A 21,935-nucleotide genomic window follows, 5' to 3' on the forward strand; every position below is an offset into this window, starting at 1 on the left:
TCAGAGCTATGATGAGCTCAGAGTAAAGCAGGTAGGAGGCAGGAAGGTTTACTACTCCAGTCCAGAGTTCCATTAGCAACACAGCACAGCCACACGTTGAGTGATTTTAAAAGGTGACATCGTAGCTATTAAATCAAAAGTTTCAGCAGGTGTTAGCATTTGCTAATGAGTGGTAGCAGAAGCTAAGGAGTCATGTGTGTGGCATCAATAAACTGAGCTGTAGTCTTGCTGGTCCTGGTGTGATGTATATTTAAGTTGTTTTAACACCTGAAAGTAGCGGATTGAGGTCTGAGGTGGGCCAAGGTTCATAAACAAGAGACTCAAGAGATTTATGGCCATTTGCACAGGTACTGACAGTGCATGAGAATGCTTGTGCGTTCCCCGAGTCAGCTTTTTAAAAACAAAACATACATGCACATAAAAGTGCACATAAAGCACATTTACAGCCTGTGTAGGAAAACACGCTCCAAAATAAGCAGACATTATACACTACAAAACTAAAATTACACACTAAATGAAAAGACATATTTGCAAATACATGGTGCCTGAAAAATAAGCACAAATGATTTCACTGTAGATTATTGCACAGTCAGTGATTTCACAGAATATAGATTACTGCACGGTAGATTACCGCACAATAAATTGTTGCTCAGTCTGTTACAGCATGTTAAGAGCACAAGTTAAAATGTGTCCTTGCTGTGAGTGGGGAGGGATCCTTTGCCATCACTCTGACTTCAGCCGGGAAAAAAAAAAAAAAAAAAAAAAAACCTGTCATGGGAACGTGCCTCGTGAGAGGAGATGCTCTCTGGTCTGGGGTGTCCCACGGTGCATCGAGAGGTTTTCCATGAGAACAGAGAGAGAACCGGGCTCTGTTGGTCTCCGAGGAAGTGCTGCGCTCTCCTCCAGCAGCGCTCTGGGGAGTGTCCATGCATTGGAGGTTTGGGCTGATGATTCTCCGTCTCCCTGCACTTGACAATAATTAGCATGTTTGTGTTCAGGCCAGCTGACGTTGGCTGAACAGATTTATTCCCTTCGATTGAATACTTTGTCCTCCTCTCCTTCCATCTGCTAATGTAGCTCATTTTGACATGTCTCCTGGTAGTTTTTCTTCTATACTGTTTAATGAGTGATCCACTTCATGTAATTGAACTTAACAAACCACACAAAGATCCAGTTTGAGCTGGACCGGGACTATCGCTTTAGGTCAGAACAAATTTTGTCCCTTTGCACAGGACCGTGACCTTCTCACACCTGTAACTTGGATGAAACTGAAAAGTCTGAAGATCAAAATGGTGTTAAATCTACCATATAATGTTTCTTACATCCTTGCCTGGGTTATAAGTTTCAGCTTTAAACTTCCCTTTAAGTATGAATTAAAGTAAGAAAAACATCACATTTGAAGCCCCCGTTACCTGACAGTTCAATCTGATCCTGCAGCTTGAGTGGTGTTTCCATCCCCTCCAGGATGTGAGCTGTAAAGATCCATCCAGCAAAGTGCCCACTGACAGGCAGCACCAACATTATCAAGTCAATATAGTTCCAATTTTACATTTCTTTACACTCTAATACCATGCTGCCTGTGAATGTAGGAGTTTATGCTGGACATGTAGCTGTGTATACATGGAAGTGTGTGTGTGTGTGTGTGTGTGTGTGTGTGTGTGTGTGTGTGTGTGTTCAAAATTCCTGTATTTTAAGTGTTTTTCTACATGAAGGCTGCTGCAGAGAAAGACTGGTGATAAAGTCAAGCACGCCGGCGCATCCCTCATGTTCCTATCATTTCCTCCAAGATACTAAACCAATACCTTTGATTTATGGTGCGTCAACTGACATTCATTTACAGCTCTCTAAACTGGCTGAGCGCAAATGGACGAGATACTAAACCAGGCTGCAAGAGAAATGCTACCAGACGCTTGTTTTCATCAGGCTGCTATCCCAATATAACCTTTAAGACAGAGAGCCTCTTTGACAATTTACTAGAGAGACAATAAATCTGTAAACACATCTGTTTTGGCACACAACGTATTCTCAAGTACGTTCCACACTGTCGGGCCATCAAATAAATTCTGAAAATGTCCTACTCACTACTCGCTAATGTTGCACTCAAATGTGGACTTCACTGAAAAAACCTACAATACCAATAAACATGTCCATCACGATTGTTGTCTTTTCCTGCTTTACTGACAATATGACAGCTGAACACTCGTCCTTTTAGTTTAAGAGCATAAAGTTAACGAAAAGAGGTCCATAACACACTTTCCATCACACGAGACGTGCAATTTTAAAACGTAATTTCCATTTCTCTTATTCCCACTAAGTGCATAAAGAAGATCAGGCTGTTACAGTTCAAATAACCTACAGTGCCTGAATTAAAACCCACATTTAATAAGCATCGGATTCTCCTTCATTGAATCATTTATTCTTTACCCCCGTTCTAACGTGCACACAAAGAAAAGAGCTGAGTACTATTAATTATACAATTATAATGAACAATGGGCGCAAACGCAAGGCTTCTGGCTTGTGTTTGCACAGAACCCAATAACGAGATCAAATTTCCATTTCACTTTAAAATGTTCAGTAGCACTGATCAAGAAAAATACTCATACAAACAAAATCTCGCTGTTGTTTCTGGCAGGGGAGTGTCAGGAAGGGAATATTTCGTTATTACATTTGTTTCTCAACGTATTTCACATTGCCTTGAGGGAAACAAGCCACAGTCAACGTGTTAGCCTGAGCTGAAACAGCCACATATCAATTCCCAGACAACCAAATCTCATCCTGGAGTTAATGAAATGCACCATGCCAACAGTTGTCTAATCAAAACTAAATGCTTCTCTGCAGTGCAACATTAGAGTCAATCAGCCGAAGTGGGCTCCATGGTGTAATGGATCCCTAATGATGGTAGTTATCATCACTGGTGACCTCAGACCTTTTTTGCATCACTTCCCAGTCAGATGCACTCTGTATCTGCCTCATTTATAGGAAAGCTATCTAAATAGCAAATTGCAATATAATAAATGGAGCCGACAGTTACTCTCTCTATTTTCCTCTCATCAAACGCTCATCTCGAGGCTGGATAACAACCACCGGGAGAGCTCATCTGCATTCACACTAGGGGGCAGCAGACGCTGAGCCCTGGGGCGGTGATGCAAATGATTGTGCAGAGAAAGTAATCCCTCCCTCCTTACAGCCCCCGGGTGATGTGTGTGTGACATGGTGTGACCGTCCGAGCCTGTCCCTCTGCAGGTGCTGTGACACAGGAAGTGCCTGTCCTCCTAGGGAAAGTCTTTAAAAACCCACAAAACCGTTCAGCGCTGCCACTGTTGCATGGCAACAGAACCTGGAGAACACACAAGAGTCATTGACCGAAAGAGGCCTAGATGATCAGATCAGTTGTACTCTATTGCAATCCAGGCTCTACCCCCTCCCTGCTTGGAGGATGTGAAAGGTTAAGCTCTGGCTCTGTGAGACACAAAAGGAGTCAGAGTTCAATCTTACAGCCAGCGAGTTGTTAACTGGGCAGCGGTAAATTAGACACAGAAGTCTGATTTACTGCAACAGCGGAGGGAAGGTTTCTGCAAGCGTCACATGGAGATGCGGCGCTAAGATCCGTCTGGAGAATGTTTAACTTTGCATAACGACACTGGACTTATAAAGTTCAACCATAAAACGCTCATGTAATCATGACCAACGCTCACACAAACAGTCACACTCCCCATTTTTTACCACCAGAATCACGTGGAACATCAACACATGTGTTTTGTTTGTGAAAATTACAGTGGTGTGGAGGCAGAATGGGCATGATTGCTTTGTACCTCAGTCTTAATGCAGTGTCCCATGGTTCAGAGGCTAAGAGGCAGCGATGCAGAGTCAACGACTGCACAACTCCTACCTTCTCAGCGGTCAGAGAACCGTTTGAGACACACTTAACGAACACACCTACACACCGGCTTCACTTGCACTACAAATTTGGTTCTTATTTTTTTAGTATATCCGATATTATTATGGACTTTCAAGTATGCAGTGAATTTTAAAGAAATTATCTTCCCTAAAATCTTAATACTTTATTATGTTAAATCACCAGGGGTTTGTAAACAACTGATTTTTACAGCATCCGGTGCATCACTCGCTGGTTACGCGGCCGTCCTGTGATCACAAATGGTCAGTTCGCATCCAATCGAAATAATTTCGCTGCTCATTTACAATGAGAAATCACACACACACAAAAACTCCCCTTGGACTGAATTTAAAATGAAATTGAACAGGTTTTTTTTTGCCCCTCATCCACTGATTTGTGGTCAGCTCATACGTGGATTGAAGGGCTGGGCGATGGTTGGTTGTTATTGTATCTGGATGGTTGCGATTATAGGATATTTGGATCTTGCGTCATCCATTTCTGATGTTTGAATTTCTGATAAGTTATTGCTGGTACACTTGTTTCAAATTCATAACTTTTTTTGTGTGACAACACATTATTGCCATTTAGTTCCAATTGCTGAGTACTACTTTGCAGGGTGTGATTTTTGTCTACGTGAATCGTGGTATGATGCGTGATTTCAACCACAAGCTCCAGCCCTGGGTCACAGCCGCGAGTAACACACAAGGACACACTGGCTGTCATAAGCCAATTCACAGTAATTTAACATCTTTGATTGATAAAACCTTTCCAAGTGACTGGAACTGGACTCAAAGACCTGAACCTTTTTTTTTTATTATTTGTTAAGAGACTTTAATTTTATGGTTTGAAGGCACTAGACCACAACCTTCTAGTATACGCCCAATCAGATGTGTATGTAAGCCGGGAGAGTTTCACCCCCCTTTCTACACTACTTAATGATCTCCCAGTTAAATTACTACCAGAGCAATTATGCAACCATCAGCCCTGTATTCCCTGAGATACATGGCGCACACACACAGTACACATTCAGAGAGGCTATTTCATAACTGCGTATTTGTAGAAATGTGAGTACAGTGTGCATGCAACACACATATCTGTTGCACTGCAGCCGCAGCAGAATTTCTCATTGATCAGCAGTTAGGTGCCGTGATGTGGGTGTTCGTCTTGGCAGATGTGAAATTATAAAGCATTTTGTCATGAAAAAAATGGCCTCCACAAACCCAGGGGTGTGTGTGTGCAGAAATGAGACATTGATCCATAATTGGAGGCACTCAGTCATGAAATCTAAAGACTAATTAAAGAAAGAGAGCTTTAACGGTTTCCATTTACATATTCGGCACAGTGATCCAGTGCTACTCGCCCACAGCCGCCAGTGAGAAATGGGATGATCTAGACGGAGCTGAAGCGTTCAGTTAGATCACATGACAGACTAACGATTAGTGTCTGAGTGCATCAGCATGATCTCTCACCACAGGACTAACAAGAGGAAACACACAGCTGGAGTTCACACAGAGGTCTTTTAATGAGGGTAAACCATGTATCTGGAGGTTAAAACTAGGAGCTCAGTGTGACCTCCACCGGCTGTGTGTGAACGAACATGGACGTATCTGCGCAGACTGTTTATATGTGGAACAGGTGACATGTCCACATTCTGGCATCTCATCTGGAGGCCTGGACATGTGCACCGGTCCTACTGTGTTGAAGCACTCAGGGTCCATCTGCTGATGCCTGTTTTGGCCAGCTGAGGTGTACACATGGCCTGATTACATGTCAGTCCTGCTAAACAGGCGTCGGGTTGCAGCACAGGAACACCTACTGAGGCATGCTACCCTTTCTTTCTCTGCTTTCAAGCTGTTAGATTCAAATGATGACAGAAGACAGAACAAGATTGCTTGTCAGTGTTTGCCGGCCCACATGCTTTAGCTCAGACAAGAGGATGAGCCTTGTACCTTTCTTTGTTTGTCTTCAGGTTCATTGAATCTACTTTTGAGTGAAAGCCCGGTTGTCTGTCCATGTTCCATGTGCTTCATTTATTACCATCTCTTTCTTTGGGCATTTGCACCTCCTTCTTTCCAATCCAATTTTTCTTCACCAAATAGTACTTCTATACCTTTCTCAAAGCCTACAGCCTCTTTTAATAGGCTCATTTAAATATGTCTGTGGTGCAGGTTAGAGCAATGAGACAGCTTTGGTGATAGAACCAGGAATTTTTTGAGTGGAATATCCTTCAGTACAAAGCCAGTCCTCCCGAAGGCCTGTCTAAACTGAGGTTAATTGGAGCCAACTGCCGGACAAGGTTACTTTAGCCTACCCAGTCAGATCAAACTGTAGGAAACGTGAAATTTGAAGGGTGACGATTTTAAGCTTATACTCGCCGCTGTTGTTCATGTGGTGAAAGTGAAACCTCATTGCAAAGCAATCAAGGTAAACCAAAGATGTAATTAGAGGAGAAACTGCTGGTATTGTGTTTCAGGATGCTTGTAGACAATTGCATGTTTACATCTCAACCTGCTTTGTCTCATCAGCTGGGTGGCTGCTACCTGCAGCCTGTGGCACATTTTGATTCAACCTCAGGTCTAATTTCATATTTTATCTGTCTGTTCAGAAAACATGGTCACGTGTGTGTGTGTGTGTGTGTGTGTGTGTGTGTGTGTGTACTTGTACTTGGTTTTTGTTATCTTTTGGAGACCTTTTCTGATGTAAACACTAACCTTACCAGGACCCCTAGTCCTCATGGGGACCAAAGACCGGTCGTAATGCAGCAGAACTTAATTTATGAACACCTGGTCAAAGTTCGAGTGAAGGTGTAAATTGCAGTTAGCTTGAGGTTGAGGTTAGGCATCAATTGGTAAGGATTAAGATTAGGGCTTGGGTTAGGATATTCACATGAATGGAAGTCAATGGAATGTCCTAATAAGGATATAAGGATAGCTACATACGCAAACCTGTGTGTGTGTGTGTGTGTGTGTGTGTGTGTGTGTGTGTGTACATAAATCAATTTGTGGCTTTTGATTCATGCTGCTGAAACATTTCACAACAAAAGCACATGATAGGGATCCTGCACAGATGGAGGGTTTAAACTCTGTCCCATCTAGCTTGAGCTCGGTTTAATTACAGAGCTGGGTTTCCTCATGAAATGAAGTAATACATTAAGATGCAAAAACAATCAACAATATTTATGTTAGAAGGGGTTTAAAATCCAGTTGGAAAACCCGCAAAAGCTTGACAGCTGATTTATATAACATCCTGCAAATTAAATAGTGTCAATATGTTGTATCAAACAGTCATTAATTGCGCTGCGCCCCCAGGATTACATAAGCTGTTTTTTTATTATTATTAAATGATCATAACTGTGCTTGGCTGCTTTCTTTTTCAAGGTATGCTCAGCTGCAAGGCGTTAAAAATTGTAATCATTTGGTTTTATCCTTCCAATCTTGGGCCATAATTCTACTTTGTTCCTTGACACTGTAGCATGTTGGACATCCCGAGGTTATTGCGTCCTGCAGGCGGGGCAATTAAGACAATTTCCGAGCTGTGCTGCGTTGTGTAAAGGAGTGTTGTGAGGAGTAAGTGGTCAGAGTACTTCAGCGACCTCATTCTTTCATGAACCATCATTAGTGAAAGTAGTAATGTGAATCGAGTGGTAATTTTCACCCTCAGAACTAGTTAGGTGGGATCAGCTATAAATGGACTCTGATACTTCACTGCTCAACTATGCAATGCCACTGTAAAGTTTAGAAACACCCTGCCCTGCTTTAGAGTGAGGTTTTGCTCCCTAACGCTGGACCCCCATGAATACTCAACGTACAAGTCTTTCTGACATGTTACTTTAAAGATTACTACTATCTGAAAGTCTATAGAAATTGTTGGTTTTATATAAATATTTTTTAGATATTTTATTTTCAATGTACTAAATTACTGGATGTACAGATTTCAAATTTAAGAATTGACAAAAAAGTCAAACATCATGGCTGGTTGCACATGACATGTAACATACCTTTTGAGATACAAGTCATCTAAAAGTGACTCCAGAGGAAAGCATCCCACCAACAACAGCAGAAACATACATAAACAGAGAATTGATTTTATCTATTATAGTCATAAATGGCTTTATTGTAAGTACAAAAAAATAAAGTATTTGCCTGTGGTAATGCAACCCTCCAAACACTGGTGGCTACAATCTAATCCTCCAGGGGATTAACCTCTAAGAGCAGGATATTCACTCATAAACCTTTATAAATCTGACACACATGATAAACCTCAAGCTGTCTCTCAGCTTCTGCACAGAGCTGTCCACACACACACACGCACACACACACACACACACGCACGCACACGTCATTTACCGAATGGAGCTGGCCACAAAAATATTCTGACGGACAGCATCAGCCGTGGAATGATTTAAGATGATACCTGCTACATGCAATTCAGCATTTCCCGATCACTGACAACCAGCAGAGAACACCATGCATGAATAAGTTCAATATTTTTGGAAAAGGATTCTCTCAGCAAAGTCACCTGTAGATGTATGACATGCAGATGAGGTGTGTGTGTGTGTGTGTGTGTGTGTGTGTGTGTGTGTGTGTGTGTGTGAGCGCGCATGTGTGTGTGTTTACTGTCTAATCGGTAAGCGGGGAAGGGTGCACTGAGCCACACTGGAGAATGATCTATTACAGTTTCCTTGGCACTGCAACAGAGGTGCATCTGAACAGTCAGATGTAATCTGGGCCGACCGTTGTATTCAGATGGTTGTCCTGAGGAGACACATAATACGCCTCATCTCTTCTCCGGTTCAGATAAAGGGAACCAAGCAGCATCTCTTCTATTAAATGTAATTTGAATGTTCTTTTCTCACAAACATCAAATTATGGAACCTAATAACACTCCCTCCTTCACTCAGTCTTGAAAAAGGCTTGGCTGGCACATACAAAAGCATCAATAGCATGAAATTTCAATTATGAAGAGATGAACAAGAAAATAGAGAGGTAGAGACACTTGTGTATTGTATATATCACAGATGAGGCGCCGGTTAGTATTTGCAGCTGGAAAAAGTGGGCCACTGGGAATAGAACTGAGTCATTATTTAGGGTGTTAGTGTTAAGACTGCTGAGTTAATATTGCTGATTGCCCATAATGTAACTGCGCTTTTTAATTTATGCTCTGGATTTTACTCCATCATATGGCAGGTCTAGCAAATCACCCAATCAAATGGGTGCTGCAGCTCACAAAACAAAAATGTTCATACGACATGAAAATGGTTAACCATCGCACTTTTGATTCTATCAATCAACATTTTGAATTCCTTTTGAAAATGGGGTGGATAAATCTTTTGACTTCAACAAAAAATACAATGAATGTATGCAAAGTGGTCGTGATGAGAGTCAGAGACAGGATTGCTCCTGTTTGCTTGGGAGGGACTTGCTCCTCCAAGTTCAGATACCTCAGGGTCTTGTTCAGTGTGAGAGTGAGATGCTGGATGCTGCATGGACCTGCTGAGGTGAAGACTGAGCTGCAAGGTGACGCTCTCAATACATCAATCGATTTACCAGCTTTGAGGAGAGACCAAAAGAATGCAACTGGGGATACAGTTTCCTCCACAGGGCAACCGGGCTTGGCCCTAGAGGAAGAGTGAGGAGCCCAGGCACCCAGGGGGAGCTCAGAGTGGAACCACCGCTCCTTCAGGTTGAGAGGAATCAGCTGACATAGTCCGGGCATCTGGTCAGGATGCCTCCTGGGGGCCTGTTGGAGGCATTCCAGACATGTCCAAATGCAAAGAGGTCCCATGGTTGACACAGAACACACTGGAGGCACTACAAATCTCTTCTGGCCTGAGAACTCCTTGCTGCCCCCAGGGGGAGCTGGAGTGAGTTGGTGGAGAGGAGGATGTCTGGGTTACCGTACTCAACCTGCTGCCACTTGCTCTCACATCACATGTATTTTTTTGTACAATTTTGTCAAACAAAAAAGGCCTGAACCAACATTTCCATCACATATGAATGTGATTGACATACTTGAAGGGGGCTTAAGGACCGCAAAACCCATCTTGGGTCATTTGGTTACTTGCACTCTTGCAGTGTGTCCCAACTATAATGTTTTTAAAGCTTCTCTGTACTTTGAAAATGAGGATAAACTGGAAGTTTGCGGCCACATCTCAGCTCTGTGAGCGCAGACATTCTCAGTCTGCTCTAACGGAAAAGTCACATTTCACAAAATGAATGCATGCTGAATTGATAAATTAATTACGTTGATCCTCACTCGTTGCAGATTGGATTTAGACAACGAGAAATAGGCCACAGTGAGACTGTTTGAAGTTAAAAAAAAAAAAAAGATCAGCAAATATGCCACCCACCATACCTCCTCCAACTTAGACTGGCTCTCTCATGGCTGTAATGAGTGGACTGCCCGCTATCCCTCCGCTGGGTGTGGTGTGGGCGATTAATGAAGTGGTGGCTCACAAGGGAAATCCATCTGCACCCAGACAGTCTTAATGAACTACTATGGCCCAGACACGGCACTTTTACGGAGGCATCCACTTATGGCTTATGACATGCTGAGAAGGCAAGACTGGCTTTGTTTTGAATGAGCCTGCTTTTAATGGTGACAAAGTGAACTTTTCAATCTACCAGAGTGCATTTCAGCCAATATTATATGGACTCCTCAAAGCAATTTTGTCCCTTCCTGTAGGGAGTAGTTTTGATTTTTTTGGATAGACTGTAGCAACATCACTGAAAATCTCAACTGCTCCAAAAAAAAAAAGAAAAAAGATTAGCACGTTCCCCTAAAAATAAAATGTGCGTTTCTACATCTTGCAGTGACTGCTTGTGATCCAGTGTTTTAACATTGGACCATTTGAATGCTTATCATAGAAAAACTATTTGTCAAGCAATGCAGTGGTTAAATATATGCTGAATGTGATGGAGGATTTTAAGCTTCCCCAAAGAGCAAAACACAGCTGCTATCATTATTTCAGACTCTGATATATGTGCATCGACTGGCGTCACAGCCTGATCTAACCAATTTTGCATACAAATAGCCCGACTTTACACTTTCAAACCGCAGGCACAGCATTTGCCTTGGTCTTTATTTGCATGCAGGTAATGCAGCAATCCTTTCCATTTACTTCTGCTGGGAACAATGCACACAAATGCTCAAATGGTCATGACTGAGGTTGATGGGAAACACGGAGCACGTACTCGATGCTACCGTGCTCGATGAGCATAGAGGAAGATGAAGAAATCCCTGCTTGTGTGTCAGCACTACAGTTAAGGTCCAGTTAGGCAGAAAAAGCAGAGATAATGTCTCGGGTTGATCTCAGTTTTATTAGGTTACGTAGCTCTGTCCGATTGCAATCGTAATTGCGTTTGTAAATCTGTGTTGTTTGTATGCAAGAAACCAACTTGAAAATCTTGTAAAATATTGTTACAACTAACTCGTTCAAGGTGCAAAAACCAACTTGACAAGCCAGCATCATTACTGACATGACTGGACAACTGCTATTCATTTTTAGAACAAATATGAGTCGTAAAATATGTGATTATACATTGTTTACTCAGACTTGACAATACAGCAGTTTTAAATTTGCAGTTTTAAGCCACTATCAGGGATAAATTCTTGACAACTATTAACTTAATATTGCACACTCCATAAATTTATTTCATTGCATTAAAAATAATTTACATCAAGCACTTGTTTCAGAATTTCCCCTAAGATTAATCCAGCAGAATCAAACCCATCTTTACAATGTAGCACCCCGTGATGAAAAACTGTCACCTCGCTTTTGCTTTTATTAGCCTCCTTGCTGCCAGTCTGCATTACCATAGGAACCTTCCAATGTCTGCAAGGTTAAGAAAGAAACCTCAGAAGCACCAGAAATATGCTATTTGATGAATAATTGCATTTGGCATATATATTGATGAATGATGGTGACATTTATGTTAAATAAGCTGCACTGCAGCTGATATGTGAATGTGAAGAAGAGGTGTACATGTGCAGGTGAACAACAGCTATTTCTTATTTTAAAATAGCAAATCCACAGAGGAGGGTGTGGTTGGAGCATCAGCTGTGAACGAGAGGGAGGGATTGGTTCAGCTGGCCTGGCTGCACAGCTTCAAGTGACTGACTGAAGCTGCACGTACCGTGCACCTGACCCATCAGCTCGTCTATGCTCTCATGCTCGGGGAGGGGGCTGGGCTTACATCACGGTACACAGGCTTCCATTAGTGGTCCCAGAGCAATTATTCAATAACAACACTTCTGTCCAGTACACAATTCAAGGTCCAGTGACATTGCCAACTGTCAGTTTGTCCCACGGCCAACAGTCACAGCTCTGATTCCAGTATTTATATGTATGACAAGGTGAAAATCAAACCTCACTACAATCATGCAAGCTGCTACCGATGACGTGTGCTATATGCACTGCTGTCATTACTTCAAAGGCTCTCTGATTGCCTTTGATGTAAAAATGATGCACCAACCAGTTAAAATTCCCATTTAAAAAAATTTAACGCATCTTGCCCAAAGCGAACTCCGGAGAGATCAGAGTAGAGCTGAGGATCCTTAATGCCACAGTGCCTTTGCTTCTCGAGGGACAACGTGGTGTTACGCCACAAGTGCGGGACTGCGACCCTCAGGGAGGAGGTAATTATACGCTTACAATTTGTACTTTTAAATCGTAACTAAACCTCACGCGCAAAATCCACCAGTGGATAATTTTAGAAAACACACACAAAAAAAAGTCAAGGTGCTAAGAGGACCTTGTATGGGTTGTGTGTACGTCAGCTAGGGAAGCACCGATGTCAAAATTGTGGCCAATACGATAACAATATTAATATTGCTGTCATGGCCGATACTGATATTTACCGATGTCGATATCTCTGTGTAGAAAACATGTTTTTATGATAATCAAAGAGCTATTTTACAAAATGCATTTTTTTAACTTTTGTAATTTATTTTCAGGAATAACTGATATTTTCCAAACATCTAAGCCGACACACACGTCAAATACACAGGAATGATAATGGGCCTGTTCACATCAGCCCTATTTAGACATCGGAACGATACCGCCGGGCCAAAAAATTACCATATCGACCGATATTATATTGGCAGCCGGTGTATCGTGCACCACAAATGTCAGCCACATCAAATCACAATTTTAGAAATGGAGGATTTCACTTCCAGCCTGTTCTGTGTTGCCTCCCTATTCACCCTCGGTGATGGAGGGACGGAGAGTCCCGATCACTCAGCAGTGCAGAGTCCTGATGCAGTTTCTGAGCCACTCGTGCTGTATTTAAGCCGATAGAAGGCAGTTACTCATTGTATATATTATGTAGAATTTAAAAGCTTAGCTGAAAGGTAATTCCATTCTGCGCTTTATAAATATACAATCGAACATGTGATGCAGGGGTTCGGGGTCTCATACAATACAAGGCTAAATGATAAAATACTTCTTGAATTTGAGTGAGATGGAATCCAACTGCATAGTATTACCAGTAAAATACTGTTTAGTACTGTGTTTTTCATTTGTATCATTCGCTTTCAAGTTCAAGTTGTTGTTTTTTTTATTTTAACTAGAAGATGTAAGGTTGATTAAAGATTAGAACATGATGAAAGGGTAGAAAATAATACTTTAATCTTGAGGCTCAAATAACCCCGAACCCTTTCAGAAAGAGATGTAACTACTGAAAAGCAGCAAATGAGCTACAGAGATGTTGCATTCAAGGTTCAAGTAGTAACAGCTCATAACACATCCACATGACATGGATGGGTAGACATGTTCACCCTGTTGTTAAGAACAAGCTTAAAGCAAAAGATGGGATCCACGGTAGTTTGACCCAGGCAGCATTTACACATCTCATCATCCTCCGACGCTCCAGGAAGCAGCTGAGGGAGGAGAGCAGGCTGATTGACAGGCCAACAGATGAGATACAGCTACGTCTAATCCTCCTCGAAAAGAGCTTCAGTGAATTGACTGGAACAGCGGAGGACGAGATGAAGGAAATACTGATGCATTGTGTTTTGTATAGCCATTATGGAACATCTTTAGGATTCTCTCTGAAGGGACTTTGACAGCTGTGAACTTTGAGGAGTGAGCAGTCCATCGTATGGACGAGCGCTATCAACTGTATGGATTTTGAGCATAGCGTGGTAAAGCCTTCCCAGTTCTATAGTGGCAATGACATGAATACAACAGTCAGAGGCAGTGATCCACTCAATGGTGCCCGAGTGTGGAAGCAAAACACGAAGAAGCCGTCGATAAACAGTGTGCTTTTTCTCACACATTGATTTATTGGTGGTGGCACCTAACCTGACCATTTTCATGATTTCAATGTAAAGCAGCGTGCAGCGTACACGGTTCCACATTCTCACGACTGAACATTTCTGCTTCATCACAGCCCTTCCAGGACTAAGCACAGAAAATACCCTCCAATTCAGTTTAACACAAACAACAGTCACTGCACATGTTTCAATTACACATGTGGGAGATTCTGCGAGCTTAGTAGAAGCACAGTGAGAGCAGAAGCAGCAGAGGTATGTTGCTCTGAATACCCTTTTTTGTAAATTTGTATTACAAGACATCATGTTTGTTGGTTTACACAGCTACCCTTGTTAGGACATCTCACTGACTTCCATTCACATGGACTGCTTCACCAAAGCCCTAACCATAATCCTAACCATAACCAAGTGATGCCTAACTCCAACCCTGACCTAACGACAATTTAAACCTTAATTCTACCCTTCTACCCACACACACACACACACACACACACACACACACACATTATTCATATTCCATTCATATTCCAACACTCATGTCAAGTCTTCTGGAGCAGGGAGACTTCACCCTGATCTTCTGAGCCACTGACTTTAAGATCACCACAGGAACTCCTCCTCCTGAGCCATGCCACAAATACAAGATGTTTTGGATCATTCCTGCTGAAGTGTAATTGAAAAACCTTAATAATTTAGAAAAACTCCCCTTCGACTCTACTGGAGGTTATACAAAGGTACTTGTTTTTATTGTCAGCTTCTTTCATGAAAAGAGATGAGTTCTTGTTACAGTTTTGCAAAATTAATGTCGTTAAAATACTGATATTCTATGCAAATTATAAAAGTGGAATTTGATTAAGAGTACAGCAGCTGTACTAGTAGCTGCCTTCCAGAGCTTAACCACTTCAGAGGCATTATACTGAGATTTTCTGGGAAAATAAATATACAGTACACAAAGGAATGACTTGAAGGGAGGGTGGTGGTATTGTTACCCAAGGGTTACTGGTTTGATGCTTTTTTCCTCTCTGACTGTGTCGAAGTGTCCCAGAACAAGATACCGAACAGCAAATTGCTCCCACTCGTGGATGCAGAGCCTCAGTGCCAGTCAGAGGCCTGCTGTGTCAGGAAGGAACCCATGCCAAATGAAATATGCAGATCAATGATCTGCTGTGGCAACCCCTAACAGGAGCAGCCAAAAACAGTGAAGGAGAAACATGCAGTAAACAGTAACTGCCCATGCTTCAAAATATACTGTGATATAAAATTTGCCTTTACCTGCGCTACTCTTTGATGGCCCACGCAGACGGAATTTGAGTAAATACACACAGTATTGTCTCCTCCTTTACTCTGGAACTCAATTTTACAACAGTTTGGAGCATACTGGTAGACAGAGGAGAAGAGGTGAGGTCGCAAGACAGAGCAGAGAGAATAATACCTGCATTCATGAGGCGAGCAGCCCGCAGGGAAGGGGAAGCCTGCTGCCAAGTGTTGCTGCTCACTGCTGCAGTTTGCTGAGTGCTCCTTTTTATATTGTAGAAGAAGCAGCAGCTCGACTTAGAGCCGTGCACAGGCGTGGAATATTATATAGGCCATGAATTTAACATAGCACAAATTCAGTTTGACAAATGTGTTGTGTTTCAGCAAAACAAAATGGAAAAGCACCTAAAACAACAAGCTTTTTACTGTCAAAAACATGTCAGCTAATTATAAAGAGGCTGTATTGACAATCTCATCACATTTTCTCATCATTTTCAGTCATGAGACGTGGATCCGTTTTTAATCCATGACCACAAACTGTATAACCCCAGATACTGTGGCTGTCAATCTGAAGTCGATGAAAAAGGAAGATGCAAACATGATGATTATTTGCATCGCTGTACATTTTGCAGGAATGCCAAAACATTTCTATTTATAAGACTGAGCTGTCAAAAGTTATTACACAAATAAATAGAAGGTCTGGAAAGGAGTTTATGTGTGGGGACGATTTTGAGTTCATTGGGTGTCTCATGTTTAAAACTGACAGCTTATAAAGTAAAGTGAAGATCCTCTCCATATTCAACTTAAAGTGTTGGACCTTGGTCCAAGTCCAAGCCAGCGAGGTCGGGAACTGGCTTGTGAGGTGCTGGTGTGCTGTACAGTTCTGCAATACCATATTTTAAATTACTGCGTGAGACGTTTCAAATCTTAAATAGCTGCCTCTGATTTAACAACCCAAACAATTCAATTGCAGGGACAATTATCTTTGTTTCATGGTTAACAGTGTACACTGTAATCATTTCTGGCAGCACCTTGCTTATAGTTGCCTGTCTCAGCAAACCACAGTACAAACCAACACAGTGTTGTACAAACACGATTAAATTACATATGTTTCACACACTCCTCTGCACTTGACTAAACCGGCCCAATTGTGATTACAAAGTACCCGTTATGATGTCAAGCATCTGTTTTTCTTACAGCAGTGGTTCAGACTGCTGAGTGTAATGATGGCTAAAGGGCACATGAGTCGAGCTCTGCCGACCACAAATCTGCATCCTCTAATCCATAAAATTACACCTGTCACTAGAAAGTTAGATATATTAAAACTACTTCTGGATCTAAGAGGGAAAAACCATTAAAAACACAAAGGCCTTCAATCAGCACTTAATTAACACAGCAACCTTTTCCCAGAGCTGGCAATCACTTTGCTATCTGCCAGATTAGTTTAAGGACGTAAATGCAGATAGGAAATGGCCAAAACAACTTTGAGGCTATGGCAGTGCAGAAATAAGCATGCAAATAAAAAAAAGGAAGCAAGTGATGAAAATGAGGGGATTTTGGAATGGTCTATTAACTTCCCCCTCCCTACAGAGGTCTCAATGGACAGATCCCACCAAGGGCGCAGTTCTCATTAAAACTTAGAGGGAACCACAAACATTGAATTTCTCAAGAGTATTTTCCGGAAAGTACCTGAATAATATCACAAAACTATCAAAGTACCTGCTGTGACATACACAGTTATTAATAGCTTTGTGCTGACGTATCAGATAAGTTCAAAGTCTCTCACGTACGTGTTTGTATTCCAAGTGTGTGATTTGACCTGATAAGAAGTGTTCATAACATACTTTTTCAACAGGAGACAGTACTTGACTCTCTTTTCCTTTATGCTGTCCTTTAACTGTCTCTCTTGAAACCGTTCCACCAATACTGGCTACATGTAGGACCTTCACATTTACTGTTTCTAATTACATCTTGTCAATCTCTCTTGAGGTGTTCCCCAAGGTTCTGTCCTGGGCCCGGTGTTGTTTTAAAAGCAATTGAAAGGACTCATGCTATTCAGTTTGCAGGAGGCAAAGCAATAAAGTTACACATCATTTTGTGCCATTGTAAGATAAATAATAACACAGTGATAAGAGTGAAATGTGATACATTATAGCTACAGTAGTAAATCTAGTTTTGTTATATTTTTGCTCAATAACCAGGAACAGGTTAACCATTGCTGGTACTTAATAACTGTATTTTTTGTTGTTGTTTTGTTTGACACAGAGGACAGCATTCCTGTCTTCAGTGTCTGTTGTCCATTTCGTATTTGCTTTATCTTTTATTGATAAGCACTTTGACATCTAGTTGATGTTTTAGCGGCTTTCTAACCTTAAAATGGAACTGAGCAGCTGCAACAGTTAAAAGATAAAATGTAAAATAACAGTCATCTACAGGCAGATTGGAGTAAGAGATTTACCCATTACAAAAGTTACCTGCTACACTTAAAAACTGCTGGATGTTGATGATTCAGGATGCAGCCCTAAAGTTATTTAGTAGCTGGTGGATATAAGGGCCATCTGGCAGATAAAGATCCAGATATTCCCCTATGGAGTTGGTGAAGAGCAACACAGTATTAAAAAAGACACAATATTGGACTTTAGGGGGCATTAAAAAGACTGTTTGGGGGTATGTACAGGTGACAATATGTCAGTGTTGTGTTTACAGCTTGTTCACTTTATAGGCCACAAATAAACACAAATGCAACTTTTTTCTTTCTTTTTTTATATCAATTAGCTTTAAAAAAAAAAAAACAGTGAACACAGTGTAGAAACATGAAGGCTCTTCTGACACATTTACATCTTTTCACTGATCTACTAAAATAACCAGTCACCCTAAAACCCTAAAACTTGATGTACCCCTTAACAATGAAGTCATGCATGTGCTGACCTTTGCTGATCGTAGCTGGACTCCTTCCTGCGGCAGTGAAGAGTCACCACTCGATGGCCTTCGCTTCTCACGTCCTGACTCACTATCCACTGGGTGGGGTTGCTGGGACGAGCCCCGAGAAATGTCACGCCTTCTTTCAATTTCACTCTGTGGAGGAAGAAAGAAATGTTTATGAGCATATGAGACAGATTGATTATCTTCTGTTATCAAGAAGATCCTCATCCCAGGGAGTCAGCAACCAGCTGATCCGTGCATGGCAGCTGGGTCCACCTAGACAATGATTTTTTCTGTCATTCCATCTAATAATATATTATCCAGATGGTTCACAGCTTTGTCTTGTCTTCAAAAGATGTCCCAGCTGTTACCTGCATTTTAATCACATATTTTTGTTGTTGTTTCCCCGGAGGACAATTGGCTGTTGGAAACTGTTTTCCATCAGTTAATGAAATGATCAAAACACCTGCAATATTAATGTTCACTTTATGCTTTGAAATTCAAAAAGATCAGGTGTACATCTTTTCCACAAAAAACTGTGTCTTGTTTTTAATGACAAATATTCCTTTACCAATTATATGAATGAGCCAGAATTCCAGTCACTGTACATGAAGATACCACTTTTCTGTTGTCATGGGACAAAGTTGGGTTGAGCTAATGGATGATGTTGTGGTCAGTCGCAGATTATTGACAGACATCACACTGTTGGTCACAAAAAAATACTAATTCTTTGCTATATCCATCTTAAAGAAATAATTCCTTGTACTGTTATTAACCCCTTTCCACCGTTTGTCCTCCTGCACATTGAACTAAATAAGAATATTTGGTGTTTAGGATCTGATCAGTGAATTTGGATATTGTTATAGAATTATTAGAGTTAAGAATTATCTACAAACTAAACATGATCGTGCCCCATACTGCCAGGGGTATCACTGTAGTCACAATGTAAATGTGTCAATGTAGCATCTTTAAACCATGATTCAACATCCCTTTCCCCCACTGGTGAAACAAAAAAAAAAATCCATCAAGGCTTGTAAAAAATATGAAAATGTGATAAAAAAAAAAAGATCATTGAATCCCAGGAAAGTCAACTAAGCTAATCAACCGTTCAAGTTTGGACCATAATGAAGTCAAGGATTCAGTGCAACAGTTCTCGAGTTACAGTAGCATCATGAACGTTGGGTGGCGGCGCTCGTGGTTTCGTTCATTACCTGCCATCATCTGACTGCAGACAACAAAGAGAGTAGCATGAACTTTCCTAGTCACGGACGAAAGGCAGCATGTCTCACACACTGACTGGCAGCTAAGACGAGAGCCTTCCTGACAGAACAAGTGGGTTTCCAAAGCTGGAAAAAAAAAAGGACAAATAAGCCGTGGAAAGAAAACAGACAACCAACATCTGAGTTTCCTAACGTTGGAAAGATAACCAGAGACTGAAATCACCTGGATCAATAGTTCTTAATGAAATGTTGCTAAACCCAGATAAGCATCTTTCTAGCCTTAATCATGTACAAAACATGCAAGAACCTAATTTTTTATGAAAACTTAATTTAAGTTCTCTGAGCTTGAACAAGAAGTGTCTGTCGGTGCAGCCAGTTGTACTTGTGAGCACACAGAGATTTTTCCCCTCTTCTTTCTGACACCAGAAAGCAGAAGGAGCCAGCCACTGTACGTACAGTAATTTTAGCTTGACGCTTCAAGCTATGGCTTACAAAAGCAAAATTGGCCAAAAAGGTCAGTTTTCACACGCTCAAGTGCATGGTCAGTCACGTCTCCTTTAGCCAGCCATGAACTTCATAATCCACCAACACTTTGATTTGAGTGCAAAAAAAATGCGAATACTTTCAGATTGACAGCAACATGGACGAGCGCCCAGCCAGATGGGTTACAGTGCATTCTGGAGCAGAAAGATGTGATGGAGGAGGGGAAAAAAAATTCTCAAATCCTTTTTGGTCAAGTATCACTTTATGAATGAGCAAAAGAAATCCTTCTCAAGACAGTATTTGCTATGCTAGCCGGACACCAGTTAGTCCAAGAATAACTTCCCTCTTACAGTGTGGGGGCTGCCGTTCATGGTTAATGTGCTGTTTGCCATAAAATGGGGCTATAAGTGACCATTCCGTTATGCCGCTCCTCTCCCTCCTCTACCTCCCTCAGTCGTCATTTCTCTCTCTCTCTCTCTCTCTCTCTCTCCCCCTCTCTCTATGAAAAGCACATTATGACAGGCTTTCTTTGACTGAAGCAAAAATTATTGCATCATTGTCACTGGTTCAAAGCAGGAGGTAAATGTCCAGGGAAAAAAAAGTAAATGAAAACACGGTGAAGGATACTCTGTGTATAAAGAGTGATCTGAGGGCGGAATTGACAATATTAAACAGATGGAGGCGAGTGCTTTGTAAAATAACGTGGTCCAAAGGTCTGTGTGAGCCTGACAGCAAAGTTTCAGGTCTGAGGAGAAGACTAAATTATCACAGAGGCCAATCACTTTACCGATCCATTCCCCCGCAGGATGACAGCTTGGACCAAAGATGGTAGTTTGCTTTCATCTTGAATTTGTTGCTGCACTTTTAACATGCACGACGTGCTCGCCTGTCTGAATGACAGTGAATACATCTGCCCTCTCCAGTCAGGTCTGTCTCTTTGATGTGATGTCTTATCATGTTGTGAAGGGGCTTATATCCAAAGTGAAAACAGGTAATATGACAGATGGTATGCTTCCCCTCTGTGTGTATTCTGGTGTGTGTGCATGGGATAATACTCTATGTTTGTGCTGCAGTTTTCAAATTGATATAATGCCTCCTGGCCAGCTGCTTCCCTCTCCAGCCTGTGTACAATAACATCCTTGCAGAAGTTCATACGCGTCACCGTATCTCTGTCAGATTAACATATAATTAAGCATAATTATCATAACTTGTACAAGAAAAGTACACAACTGCAGGGCATGATGTCACACCCACAGGTGTGATAAATTTGGTCGACTGCTTCTTACCTGAGGGTGAAAGCAAAAACGGGTCTGTAAGTTCACATAAATAACTCTTAGTCTTTGGATTTGTCTACAGAAGGGGGCACAGCACATTTTAAAAAATTGCCAACCTGGAAAAAATATTCCTCCCCGATGAAGCTTCCACAGAGATACACAGGATCAGAGAAGCTGCTGTTACACCAGATGTGATGACTTAAATACTAGTTTATAACAGAGATGCCGCGGGACTGACTGAGGGTGGAGAGGTTGAAAGTTTTTCTTTTGTTACTGGGGTGGAGCGGTTCGCACAAATCATGCCTTTACTGCCTAATAGGAAATGTAAGAATGCGACGTCTCTGAAGCTTTCCCAAAACACAAGTGGAGCGACTGTATATTGGCCTCGAATACATTATTCATCATTCTTTATGGTGATGAAATAAAAAAATAAAAAATGCTGTGATTTTGTTGGTCTTGACTTCCACAATTGAGGGAATACAGTCAAAAGAAATTGAAACAGGGATTTTACTTGAATTTATTTTCAGGTGAACAACTTCCACAACACTGTTTTAGTAAAAGCAAATGTATAAATACTTCACCCATAAGGTGCATTTTACTTTCAAGTATTCACAAATA

The 21,935-nt window shown here is 41.4% G+C and overlaps 1 protein-coding gene across 2 annotated transcripts in view; it reads right to left on the reverse strand.

Moving 5' to 3' along the window:
• LOC147260632 (transmembrane protein 132C) overlaps positions 1-21,935 on the reverse strand; it is a 153,902-nt gene that overhangs the window by 53,745 nt on the left and 78,222 nt on the right. For both annotated transcript variants that reach the window (XM_086207316.1, XM_086207317.1), the window contains one exon: positions 18,347-18,493. In XM_086207316.1, coding sequence (XP_086063442.1) covers positions 18,347-18,493 — 147 coding nt within the window. The remainder of the gene's footprint in view (positions 1-18,346; positions 18,494-21,935) is intronic.

This window comes from Aulostomus chinensis, chromosome 6 (assembly GCF_037954235.1).
Source record: "Aulostomus chinensis isolate RoL2024-O1b breed Wild chromosome 6, RoL_Achi_v1.0, whole genome shotgun sequence".
Classification (NCBI taxonomy): Eukaryota; Metazoa; Chordata; class Actinopteri; order Syngnathiformes; family Aulostomidae; genus Aulostomus; species Aulostomus chinensis.